At 41.9% G+C, this 13,479-nt stretch overlaps 2 protein-coding genes across 5 annotated transcripts in view; both read right to left on the bottom strand.

Annotated features, from left to right (window-relative positions):
- Window positions 1–10,105, bottom strand: boka (BCL2 family apoptosis regulator BOK a). Its single transcript, XM_088349693.1, has 4 exons — window positions 9,744–10,105; window positions 8,086–8,214; window positions 347–510; window positions 1–281 (listed from the first exon to the last, which is right to left on the bottom strand). Exons 1-4 carry the CDS (start codon window positions 9,952–9,954, stop codon window positions 156–158), a joined length of 630 nt encoding a protein of 209 aa, XP_088205819.1. The 5' UTR covers window positions 9,955–10,105; the 3' UTR covers window positions 1–155.
- A 2,265-nt stretch (window positions 10,106–12,370) lies between these two features.
- farp2 (FERM, RhoGEF and pleckstrin domain protein 2) overlaps window positions 12,371–13,479 on the bottom strand; it is a 35,670-nt gene continuing 34,561 nt past the window's right edge. For all 4 annotated transcript variants that reach the window (XM_088349046.1, XM_088349047.1, XM_088349043.1 and 1 more), the window contains one exon: window positions 12,371–12,919. In XM_088349046.1, coding sequence (XP_088205172.1) covers window positions 12,808–12,919 — 112 coding nt within the window. In that variant the 3' untranslated portion in view covers window positions 12,371–12,807. The remainder of the gene's footprint in view (window positions 12,920–13,479) is intronic.

Raw genomic sequence — 13,479 nt, forward strand, 5'->3', positions numbered from 1 at the left:
ATATATAAGGCGCACTGTATTATAAGGCGCATGGTCAGTTTTTGAAAAAAATAAAGGCTTTTAGGTGCGGCTTATAGTGCGGAAAATACGGTAATTAATATTTGCCTATGTGGTTTGGGTGATGAGAATGTAAGAGCCTTATGAGATGGGGTCCGTCACTGGTCCCCGAGCAGGTAGTGCACCACAGTCTTGACATAGTGTCCAAAGGTGCACAAAGACAACACCAACCAGTGGGAACCCAAACCGACCTCCGTGCTCACCACATATTTCGTCAAATCCACCTAAACAACAACAAAAAGAAATAAAGTGACAGAATAATCAACATTTTGTCTGCATGCACACTCACCCAGCCTCCTCTACGTTTCAACCACGTGGACAGACTTTTGCGGACAAACTCCCCCATGCAGTCCACAATGGCGTGGACCATGGCGGGGTGGCCGTGGCGAACGCAGTCCACAGCAAGAGAACCAGCAACCGCATACAAAGACACCACCTTACCCCACGTAACACCTGGACACACACATTGATTTATTTACCGGATTTTCTGCACTATAAGACCCACGAGATTATAAGGTGCACCCTTTTGCCATACATTTTTCATACATAAGGCGCACTGGATTGTAAGGTGCATGAAATTAAAACTATAGCAAGAGCTAGCGCATTTAATACACTTACAGCACAGGTGTTAAACAGGCGGCCCACGGGCCAGATCAGGCCCGCTAAGGGATTGAACACAACGCTCAGAGAAGCGCAAGAGAAAAACAAGCTGCAGGTTGAAATATGTCAACTTGATGTTGCCAAAGCCAGGTGCCTCGAACAAAGACACTGTACTTGTATTTCTTTTTTTTTCTCGCTCTCTCTCTTTTCCACACCTTTTCTCCCATTCTCTGTCTCTTTCACTCTCTGTCTCTCTCTTTTTCTCTTCCTTTGTTGCTCTTTGTGTCTTTCTCTCTCTTTGTCTTTTTAACTTTTTTGCTCTAACTTCCTTTTTTCCTTTTCTCTCTTTTCTCTTTCTCTCTTCCCCTCCTTCGCGCTTTCTTTTCTATTTTCTGTCCTCCTGTCTTTCAATTTCTCTTTGGATTTCTTTCTTCCTCTCCCTTTCTTTTTCCCCTTTCTCACGACTTTTCATCTCTTTTGTTTCTCACGCTCTCTGCCTCTCTCTTTTTTTCTTTCTTCCCTCCCTCTTTCTCTTATTTCTTTATCTCTCTTTTTCTTTCTCTTTAATCTACTAGTCCGGCCCCCGACAAAATGTTTGTTCTATTGTGTGGCCCCCGAGTTAAAATGAGTTTGACACCCCTTACTTACAGTATATAGTAGCGCTACGAGTGATCACTTGAAAAAATGTCACTGACCATAATCACAAAATATTGTAAACAATGGGAAATGACCTAGGCCGCGGCAAAAAGAGCGCCATAATTAAACTACTAGATCACTAGTCATACAGATGACAGGCGAAAAGGCATTAGATTTTATCACACAACTATTGGAGCGGCAGTAGCTCAGGAGGTAGAGCGATCGTTTTAGGATTAAGGGATCCCGGTTCGAATCCCGGCTTGTCCGTGATACTTGTCGAAGTGTCCTTGGGTAAGACACTGAACCCCCAATTACCTCCAATGAGCAGGTTAGCGCCTTACATGGCTGCACAGATCACGGCCGCTATTGGGAAATGTGAAGCACAATGTAAAGCGCTTTGGGAAGTCATTGACTTGAAAAGGTTTTAACAGAAGTCTCACGGAGTTTAACCAGGTTTAACAATGATCTGGCAAAGGGCAGTTCCAAAAGGCACGTTTAAGTACCCATAGAAGTAATCAGGAAAATGCAGGTCAGCCGGTGTCAAGGGGCTGGGCCAGCTGGGCACCATGACAACCGTGAAGGACATGACAGTGGTAATGATATAAGATATGATGCTTTCAAATATGTCGTCGGTATCACTGGTGGAATAGTGGTTAAGGGTGTGCGCTTTCAGCAATGTGACCTGGGTTTGTTTCCCGTCTCATACAATGTTTTGCGATTTTAGGTCAGTGATGTTTTTCCATTGACCAATTATTGCACAATGAATGATCTGCATTTATATAGCTCTTTTCAAGTCAAGACTTCCCAAAGCGCTTTAAAGTGTGCTTCACATTTTCCAATAGTGGCCGTCCAGCCATGTAAGGCGCTAACCTGCTTATTGTGGGTATTAGGGGTTCAGTGTCTTACCCAAGGACACTTCGACAAGTAACACGGAGGAGCCAGGATTCGAACTGCGATCTCTTGATCCCAAGACGGGCGCTCTACCTCCTGAGCCACTGCCGCCAAAAATATGGTAGTATACCGTAAAACCTTGTATAGTAACACACACACACCTATTGACATTATGCATTTTCGATCTTAGTCACTGTATTTTGCGGTATATAAGGCGCCCCAGGTTATAAAGCGCACTTTCAAATTTAACCAATTTTACTGTATAAGGTGCGCCTTATCATCCGAAAACATGATATTTCTTTTGCACCCCACTGCAAAATCCATGATTATACTTCAAACTTCCTTGAACAAAAATGATGCATTCTTGTTATTTTATATTGTTTCCGTGCACAAAAATGCAGCCTCGATATAGCATTAGTAAACAAAAGAAGTCAGTCAGAGGCTCTCTCAGGATGGTGTGGAAGCACAACGTAGAAGCACAGATATTAATCAAATGGTTGTCCTTAATTGGGGGAGTGTTCATCAAACAGATAGGCAAGCAGTGAGGCAAACAAGTGTTACCAAATAGACAGGCAAAAGTTTTAGAGATCCAGTGAGTTCGAGCAGCAAAGTCGACAGTCCAAACGTTCCTCAGGCAGTAGTCGTAGTCAGGGAAGTCAGGCAGGGGTTCAGAATACAGACAAGAGCTTTGGAGAATGGGTGCTTATTGATGAGAATTGCAACAAACTAGCAAGGAACTAAGGGGACAGAGTACAAATAAAGGAAAAAAGATGAATCGTGACAGGAGGAAAGATTGCCGGGAAGTCAAAACAAGTGACAAAAGCTTTGAAGAGGAAAATGGAACCCAGAAGTGAGTGACCGAATAAGGTAAGGTCGAACGAGAGAGAAAGGAGAGAGAGGGAGAGAGAAAGTGAGAGAGAAAACATAAGGAGAAATAAAACTCATAATGCAGGATCTTGACAGTATCAAATTTTGCAGTTTTTGCAATTTAAGTCACAACAAAATGATTACTAATGATAACGAAAAGCTTCTGCAATCCCACTAACCCCTAGAAACTACAAACTAACATCACAAAGACTATTCTTTTATTTTTGTTCACAGCTGAGCCTTGGCAGAGGACCTGTATTGCTCTGATGTCAAAGTTGGCAGCAGAGGAGGATTTTTAGGGAGGGGAAAAAGGGCCTCTGTCTGCATTTAATTCGGTTGGATGAGCAGTGTTCCAATGTTCCTTTGAGGAGAGGGAAAATAAACCACATATAACATCAGAGCGTGTATCTCATTTTACAGGAACCTCCATGACCATATTTGCTCTGTTTAGCTCTCCCGACGTTAGGTTCCCATCCATCTCCGCTTAACATAAATACACTGGGCGCTGTGTTTGTCTTCCATAAGTAAGGAGCGCAAGACAATTCTGCAGTGCTGACTTTTTACAACAGTGAAAAGTTCTCAATAAAGAAACATTTTCTTTTAAAAGAAAAAGGCCAAAAAGTTGCCTTGGGGTTGATCACATGTGTTAAGTTAATTTATCTGCACCATTTTAGATAGATGAGAGGATCACCCAAATAACCACCCAAAAATAATTACCGTATTTTCCGCACTATAAGGCGCACCGGGTTATAGGGCGCACCCCCAAAAAATAGTTTTTGGTCCTATATTGGACATACATAAGACGCACCGGATTATAAGGCGCTACAATGGGAACGTCGACAAAACAGTCAGATAGTTCAGTCCAACTTATTACCCCCTTAACATTCCGAAAGCTTGCAAAGAAGCAAATACGTGTCGTAGACACGTGCGGATGCGGTGTCCGTACCATGTCACTCAAATGCATCGTTCCAAATATCATTCGGAAGGTTAAAGTCTTGGGATTCAAGAAATGCCAACCATTCCTTAGTTTCTATTTTCTTTTTCGCTCGCAATTTACTGTGCATATGACAATAAACACTTGGAGTTTAATTTAAAAATAGACACTCCATTCCATCCATTATCTGCACCGCTTATCACAGAAACATCGAGTTCAGTCTGAAACAAGATACAGGGAAAATATATAGCCGGAGTAGCTCACCGAAGTCGTTGTGTTCAATAATAATGTGCAACCATGGTCCTCTTATATCCGTGAGTGTGGTAAATCCAGGAGGGTAAAATATTTACAAATACAGTACAGAAGGGTAAAATACTGTTTTCTCTATGCCGTCAACCCAACATGCTATTCACATTCATCTTTTTCGGCCAATCGCAGGCTTTGTTTTGCCCCTTTAGCCTATTCTAGCCTGTAAATTATAAAAAGGATCCGCCCCCTTTACCTCCGAATAACTTTAGCCAATAGTGATCGATTCAAATGATGATGGACACATTGGTTAGCCAATGACACGCCGGTAAATAAATCCCAGCATACACCGCAGACTACTTTGGTTCGGGGGAAAATCTAGTCGGCGGCTGCTGCATTAGTTGCAAGACTTTGCGACTTAATATTGATCCATAAATAAGGCGCACTGTATTATAAGGCGCATGGTCAGCTTTTGAAAAAAATAAAGGCTTTTAGGTGCGCCTTATAGTGCGGAAAATACGGTAGCTTGACAACTAACACCACTGTGACTATTATTGATATACACTGCAGTAGCCAGAAGCGCTGAATGTTCATCCAGAAATTAGATAAAGGTCTCACTGTAGGCCTACGTCAATTCCCAAATAAGTTTATGGAAAACACTCCTAATATACATTTAAATTAAATCAAATATTAAGTGTTGACCAATGTAGCAAACTAAAAGTTTTCAATCAAATTGTTTATAATGATGAAATGAATACCAAGAACTAGTTTACAAATTGTTTTTTATCAGTGTGATTGTGAGAGTCAATATTTGTATCAATTACAAGTGGCGATTTGAATATCTCATGAGCTCATTAGCTACACCGCTTATCCTCAGTAGGGTCGCGGGGGTGCTGGAGCCCATCCCAGCAATCATCGGGCAGTGGGCAGGGGACACCCTGAACTGGTTGCCAGCCAATCGCATGGCACACGGGGACAGACAACTCACTCGCTCATTCACACCTAGGGACAATTTGGACCGGCCAATTCACCTGAAATGCATGTTTTTGGAATGTGGGAGGAAACTGGAGTGCCCGGAGGAAACCCACGCTAGCACGGGGAGAACATACAAACTCCGCACAGGAAGTCTGGAGCTGGATTTGAACCCACGCAGGAGGTTCCCAAGACATGAACTGTGCCGCACATGCGCTAACCACTGCGCCGCCGTGCTGCCGATTTGAATATCAGTCTGTGTAAATATCACAAGGATGGGCAATTACCAATAGCAACTACCAGTATCAGCGCCGACTGCCTTTTAGTGTCTGTATTACGATCAAAACAACAAAAGTTAAAGATTTGCGAATATTGTAATGTGAAAAGTATGCAATTTTTGGGCTAATTGTTAGGTTGGGATTTTATTAGCATTTCTATTAAATGCTCGGTATTTTTCACTCTTTATGTGCTAGTGGTATCAATATCAAGGACTGGTACTGAGAACTACTCAAAAGTTTAGTATGGGCATGGTCCTGGAAAAAATTAAAAGTAGCATTGAAAATTCTGTGCCTACAATATTATTACCGTAACAGCAGTATCCGTTTTACATGCCATGGTATGATGCTTTTGTCATGAACCAGAAACGGAGACAGGACCTAGTAGCGTTCGTTTACTCAAGTTTTATTGATAAAGGGGGGGAGCAGGGCTTGCTTCCACGATCCGAGGATCGACGGACACAGGTAGCAGGTGGTGGGAACGCGGAAGTGGCACTTTCGTATCGAGCGAGGATGATCGTAGATTTGCAGGACTACTAGTCGTTAGCAGGGACGGGAGAGCAAGGGCGGTATCGAGTTCGGAAACGAGGTCAGCAACAGGTGTCAGGCAGGTAGCAGGGCGAAACAGGTCGGATTTCGGGATGGCAGAACAGGGCAGAATCAGGTCCGGAAACAGTTTGGCAATGAGTATCAGGCAGAGAAAAACAGGGCAGGAAAAGTGTCTGAAAGTGAGAGCTTGCCGAGCTGGGAGCATAGGTTCGCAACGATCTGACGGCGTCCTCTTGAAAGCCGGGGGTTTAAAAGGAGTCTCTTAGCCAATCAGCTCTGAGGGCTGTTGGCGCCAATTGGGCAGTCACAGGTGCCTTGAATCGGCAATCGTGACAGCTTTTTAATGTCTAACAGGATTGATATCAATATTGGTATCAATAGGAGACTGAACATTAGCACTATCCTGTTTATGACATTAAGTGTCCAAATCTGTACTACTGAAGGTGTCTCATTATTGGCGTTGTGACTGCCCAATTGTCGCCAACAGCCCTGAGCGCTGATTGGTTCGAAGATTCTTTTTAAACCCCCGGCTTCCAAGAGGAAGCTGTCAGATCGTTTGCAAACCTATGCTCCCAGCTAGGCAAGCTCCATACCTTCCGGCATTTTCCTGCCTTGTTTTCTCCTGCCTGATAACAGTTGCCGACCTATTTCTGGACCCATTTCTGCCCTGCTGTTCCATCCCGACCACCGACCTGTTTTGCCCTGTTTCCTGCCTGATACCTGTTGCCAACCTCTTTTTTGGACTCGATACCGCCCTTGATCTCCCGTCCCGGATAGCGACCAGTATCCCTGCTGCCTACGATCATCCTTGCTCGACACGGAAGTGCCGATTCCTCGTTCCTGCCACCTGTTACCCGTGTCTGGCGATCATCGGATCGTGGAAGCAAGCACTGCTCTCTCTCTTTATCAATAAAACTGAGTAAACTAACGCTACTGGGTCCTGTCTCCGTTTCTGGCTTGTGACAGTGTTATGTTATAAGTACAGATATCTGTATCTTATCAATACCTACCTCTAAATCAAGACCATTATCAGTACAAGTATAAATAATAGAATCACATCTCACTTCATTCACCCTAGATCATGGGTCAGGAACTTATGGCTCATGAGCGAGCTGATAACAAGTTCCTTTTCGTGTCAACGCCACTTCCCTAAAACTTTCTTTTAGTCGTGAGAAACAAAACACAAAACCCCAGGGAAACAAATCACAAATCAGAGACTCCTAAACAATGTTCCCTCGAAGCTGCGTGGGTGCGCAATTGCGCACTACCCAGAGTTTTTCTGCGCACAAGAAAATCTAGCCAGCTCACAAAAATGAGGGCTCGAAATTGCTAATTAAAAAGCGAATTAAGTCAAAGTTACAGTGCATGAAGGTAAAAATACACGGGTTCCCCTGACGCTGTGTTCTAAATGCGTTATTTTGAAGTCAAGGTCGAAGTACAACAAAGTTGAGTAAAGTCAGTAGAGTTTTTCGAGAACCGGCTTCTTTGGCTCGGCTCACTAAAAAGAACCGGCTCTTTCGGGTCCCAAACGGCTCTTCAGGTTGTTTTTGCTTCTTTAATCCCTACACGACCAAATATCATGTAAAATTGTGCACAAATGACTTAAAGGAAGGGGGGAAATAGAAAAAAAAAGAAAAAAAAGTAACAGCTAAGGAAAAAATAAACACAATGAGATTTTTTTAAAAAGGAATTTAAAAAAAGGAGAAAAAAAACAGGGGAAAAGAGGAAAAAGTTTGTGTTGCATTCAAATAATTTCCAATTATATCAAGTTAATCTTGTTGCCAACATTGTACTTCCACTAAAAAATTTGTAGGCCGTACAACCTTTGCAATCGTACATGAGTCAATTCATTCAAAAGAGAAAAATTATTTTGCATTGCCGGAAACTCAGCAAAATGTAACTTGTCGTCAAGTTTTGGACATGTTTGATAATGATTTAGTTGCCACACTTGGGGTTGCTGTTGCTCACTGTTGTTTCAAGCGTTGCTCACCGACTTTGTGTGAACGCTCAGACCCGTGGAAAATTAGAGGGAACATTGCTCCTAAAATGCTCACTCACCCGTGGAGAATATGTCGGCCGCCACGGCCAGGAAGGCATCTGTTACCGCGCTCTCCGAGGCCACCGCAATGTTAAGCTGCCGAGCCACGTTGCGATAGACACTAGGACGCAGATACTCGAGCTCGTCACCTTAAACACAAGCAGGAAAAGTCACTTCATCGCAAATTAGTGACATTTTTGGACATAAAAAGTAATTGTCTTGGATTCATTTTATATTTGATATAGAGTTTATAACCAGATTGTAAAAAGCAAGTTCTATTTTGTCCCTACCGACAGCCAGTAGCAGGTTTGAGCACGGAATTTCCCCCTCGTGCATGCACAGTTTGAACAATGCACCCCAAAAATTAGTCACTCCACGACCTGGTTTTTGGCAGAGTCGGGATTTCGAACTGCGACCTCTTGATCCCAAGACGAGCGCTCAACCTCCTGACCCACTGCCACCCCAGTCAGCTCACCAATCCACTTTAGAAAAAGGATTTTGGCAAACAAAGGATTTAACAAAGGGATGAGCCAACCTTTATCAAAGGATGACTTCCCATCTGCCATATAGGGCCCTATGCGGAGCTTTTATCTAGTTCTAACTAAAAGGACTGCCTCGCAATTTAGATTGAGAACTTACTGATCCATTAACAACAAGTTACACAGCAAACTGAAAATAATGTCATCCTTTTAGCATTCAATGGCTACATGCTTGACAGAGAAGTTTAGGTCTCAGGATTAAGGCTTGAACACAAATTTGAGAAGAACATGTTCACAAAAGAAATGATTTTCCCTTACACAAAGGACGTTTTACACTGAAATTCTCTGTACGGAAAAACGTAAATTTGTCTATTATGGGTACCATCCGGTATACACCGGCTATCACGAAACGGCAATCAATCAAGTCAAACGAGTTCGCCGCCTTAGCCTCGATCTCGGTATCGTTTTTTCTGTTGCAAACGAAGCGAGCGGTTTGATGCTACTGTGCGCATGCGTCTGCCACCTGGCGATTTCCCATCATGCATCATTCAGTGGTAGTTGTGTATTAAAAGGAAGTCCGTCTAGAGAATCGTCTTTTTCGGCTCAACTCATTTAAGAGAGCTGGCTCTCCAACGGCTCACTTGCTTTGATGCATTATATTACGAATTATTATGTTGTATAAAGTAGTTAAGAAAAAAGGAAGCATAAAAGGAGAAAATGAAAAAAGACAGGTTTGTGGTTATCCCTTTAATCGGTATATTACCAACAATAATTTAATGCAGAAAATGAATGAATTATTTGAAAAAGAAAATTCTACTTAATTAAATTTGCATGTATTTTTTCCTTCTACAGTGAACGTCCAAGCTACTTCATTTTTTAACTTTTTTATAATAAACGTCATTCATGTCGAGCAACTCAGTATCTCACAACAAAATGTTAATTAACAATATATATGATATAACGAAACACATGTACAATATAACATATTAAACTACACGTTTGAAAAAAATATATGGTGTAAGAGTATTTTGTATTTTATAAGGGAAAATACGACAGTTTGTAAGGGCATGGAGCCCTTGAGGTTGACAGGTATGATTTTGTATACGATACTCTGATAAGCTTTGAATTTTGTTTATGATAAATGTAAATAAAACACGACAATTACACGATTAGAAAAAAAGAAGTAATTATGCGCTCACCCAACCATAAGAGTACTGCCGACACGTCACCATTCGCCCCCCACGAAGATGCGACTTGTTCGGGCTTGGACCAGCCGAGCCCGGCGCGACTGAGTCTAGATTGGATGTAGTCCCTGCACAGCGCCTTGGCCTGGGACACCAACTCCTTGTCGGTAGGCGAGCGGTCGAAAACCTCCGCGGCAAATACGGACGAGCGCCGCAACATCTCCATCTCCTCCCACGATTCCTCTGCCAATACACCAGAAGGTCGCGCGCCGCACAACGAGTCTGACTCCGGGCGGGATGGCAAGTTGGTAACGACGATTTACTTTTGAGTTAAAAATATGTCAATACTTGTGTCGTTCTGGCTTTTGTTAGGACGCTAAAACTTGGGTTTGTTGTCAGAGAGAAAACAAACTTTGTTAAGATTCCTTCTAAGGGCACATTTTTATTTTGCACAGTCGACCCGCCTCCGAATAAGTGCGCATGCGCGAATAACTTTTTCCAAAATATTTATTGCCTAAATTAATTTTTGTTTAATGCCCCGGATGTTCTCGGGTCAATGTGACCCACTACTGTGTTGCTCACAAAAAAAAAATCCAGAAAATGATATTTAACTTTAAACTAACACTTTTCTAAAATGGTCCCAACATTAGAAAAAAACTTTGTTTAGTTCACATTTCCATTTATCAATCCATCCATTATCTGCACCGCTTATCCTCAGTAGGGTCGCGGGGGTGCTGGAGCCCATCCCAGCTATCTTCGGGCAGTGGGAGGGGGACACCCTGAACTGGTTGCCAGCCAGTCGCAGGGCACACAGAGACAGACAACTCACTCGCCCATTTACACCTTGGGACAATTAGGACTGGCCAATTAACCTGACATGCATGTTTTTGGAGTGTGGGAGGGAACCGGAGTGCACGGAGGAAACCTACGCAAGCACAAGGAGAACATGCAAACTCCACACAGGTTTGATCTCATGACCTCAGAACTGTGCCGCACACGCGCTAACCACTGCCCCGCCGTGCTGCCCCATTTCCATTTAAGATGTATAAAAAAAAGTTTAAAAAAATATTTTAAAAAGAGAACATCAAGAAGGTTAAACATTCTTAACTATCAATTGGATGAACACAAACAAAGTCCTAGTATTCAAATACACAACTCTCAAGTAGTCACGAGTAATTTTGATACATAAATTGTTGCCCCCTAAAAAGGGTTGTATAAAATACACTTGGAAAATATTAGACATCAATAAAATGATGTATAAAAAAAAACTACATTTGAACGTGCAATTGTTCAAAGTGATAGTGTATTTAACACTTTAGTGTTTAAAAAACTTAATCAAGAAAAAAAAACTTGATTTGAGCTATCATGTAAACGCGTATTTTCTAAAAATATTCCTAGTCACATTTGTATTTATTTTATATAACTTAAGGCCCACCAAAATGGAGCTCACAAAATTGCCCGATATCTTACTGCTAAGGGTTCCTCCACAGAACAAAATCCTTGTAAAAGGCTGGGCAAGAAAAAAAGATAAGTGTTTTTTTGGGTCAGTTTGTATTCTTTCTTGTGCTCTGTCTGTGACACCCATTTTCCATTCAACCCTCCTTCCAATAATAATAATAATAAACCTGGAAATAACATAATAACAACACAGCAATATAAGTTTTTTTAATGCATATCAAACTAGGTGCCCTTTGCACCAACTAGTAACAAGTAGCGCTCAGCTTGAAAAAGGTTAGAAACCCCTGTACAACTCAATAGTGACATCTAGTGGTCAAATATTACAGAGTCCATTTATTTCAGCTCTCAAGTAGTTACTTGTAATAATAATAATAATAATTTCCTTGTATTGTCATTCTGTGTAACAATGTACACAGAACGAAATGTCGATTGCACCTGACCCGTTGTAGCGAGCCGATGCAGCCGCAGCCAACAGAGGGCGCCGCCGACCACTTTTTAAGTCTTAGGAATGACTCGGACAGACAAAATTTTGCCCCTTAAAACACTTGCAAAAATTAACAATACCTGAATTTTGAAAATACCCCAAAAATCCATCCATCCATTATCTGCATCGCTTATCCTCAGTAAGGTCGCATGGATGCTGGAGCCCATCACAGCTATCTTCGGGCAGGGGGCACCCTGAACTGGTTGCCAGCCAGTCGCAGGGCACACAGAGACAGACAAGTCACTTGCTCATTCACACCTAAGGACAATTTGGACCGGCCAACTAACCTAACATGCATGTTTTTGGAATGTGGGAGGAAACCCACGCAAGCACGGGGAGAACATGCAAACTCCACACAGGAGGTTCGATCTCATGACCTCAGAACTGTGTTGTGCTGCCCAACAAAATACATGTGTGAAAATAACTATGTATAAAAAGCAGTGTTTGACCACAAAACAACCAAAGATACACATTGATAGTCAGCACGTATTAATACCTTGAAATAAAGACTAACACCTGTATCTAGTATTGGTAATAAAATAATTTTGAAATACACTTATTGAATTCAAATTTTTAAAAAAAGATAATGACATATTTTTAAAACAAAACCTTTAAGAAAATTAGGTGTTAGATAGAATAAACAGATCTTTTTCAAAACAGAATGAAAATGTAAAAGGGTGAAGAAGATGCACAGACCAAATAGTCGGAAATTAGCTTTTTATTTGAAGGTGTTTAAAAAGGATCAGCAGGAAGACAAAATAAAAAGCCTCCCTGCCCACTCACACTGAACAATAAATAGGCGACTAAAGCATAGCATCTTTTAAAATGATCGGACTCGAGTCTTGTTATAAGACAAAATGATACGGCATGAATTGTTTGAGAGCATCCATTTTAGTAGGGACCAGCCTTGGTTAATGCAAAATACTGATTCAACGTCGGAACATACAGCCGCACCAACCCACTGAAGTCCTTCACATGCACTTTCAGGAACCTTCTTCACCATTGACGTCCTCTTCACATCCCAGATTCTTCATTATACGTGCTACATCCTTTTTTTGCTAAAATTGTCCTTTAAAACTTCAATCCATGCAGAAATGAATGTTACGGTGGTTAAGAGAAGACATTGATTCCTCCACGTCAGCTTCCGTTGATCTCTTTGGGGAGCCCTCCCAATTCTTCTCCTTTGGCGGGGATCAGCAGGCTTAGACGGCCTGTGGCACTGGCAGCACTCTTGATCACTTCCATCCACCTGAGAGTTCAACATGTTATAACACCATTAAAAACGGAAAACTACATTAACATCAGAAAATTTAAAAGCCAAAACATTTTACGTAGACTGTTTTGATTTGAATATTGCAAAAATGCATAACAGAATACAGTAATCCCTCACTGTATTGTTGTTTACTTTTTGGGGTTTTGGGACTTTTCAGGTTTTCAATTGAATTAAAATGTCTTTATTGTTATTGATATCAATATATCATGAATAGTGTTCTGCAGCAGACAGCACACAGAAAATCCCATCACAAAGCCAGGTTGTGTGTGTATGTTGGGTGGGCGTGACTGCGTGTGCATGACTGTGACTGACCAACAGCATACACTAGCCTAACAGCCAGGGCGGACACACAAGTCTGTGTCCACCAAAAACAAATTGCGAAGCACTGTTACAGCAACAAATGCTATTTCAGTGGCTCCATACATTGAAAATAAATTTATCAACTGAATCGGGAAAAGGTGATCACCAAGAGGTGCTTTGTGAATTGTTATCGGGTCAGAGAAAGGACTGAGGCGACGTCGTGGGAGAAAGCAATA

This window comes from Urocampus carinirostris, chromosome 12 (assembly GCF_059441175.1).
Source record: "Urocampus carinirostris isolate Australia breed hairy pipefish chromosome 12, RoL_Ucar_1.0, whole genome shotgun sequence".
NCBI lineage: Eukaryota > Metazoa > Chordata > Actinopteri > Syngnathiformes > Syngnathidae > Urocampus > Urocampus carinirostris.

Bases quoted from the DNA above. Each gene is read 5' to 3' on its own strand.
- boka (XM_088349693.1), bottom strand. From the start codon at position 9,954: ATGGAGATGTTGCGGCGCTCGTCCGTATTTGCCGCGGAGGTTTTCGAC. The intron at 8,215-9,743 runs GTGAGCGCATAA...CTTGTGTTTAAG, and splicing joins GGCAGTACTCTTATGGTTGG to GTGACGAGCTCGAGTATCTG. The intron at 511-8,085 runs GTGAGTGAGCAT...GTGTGTGTCCAG, and splicing joins GGCCGACATATTCTCCACGG to GTGTTACGTGGGGTAAGGTG.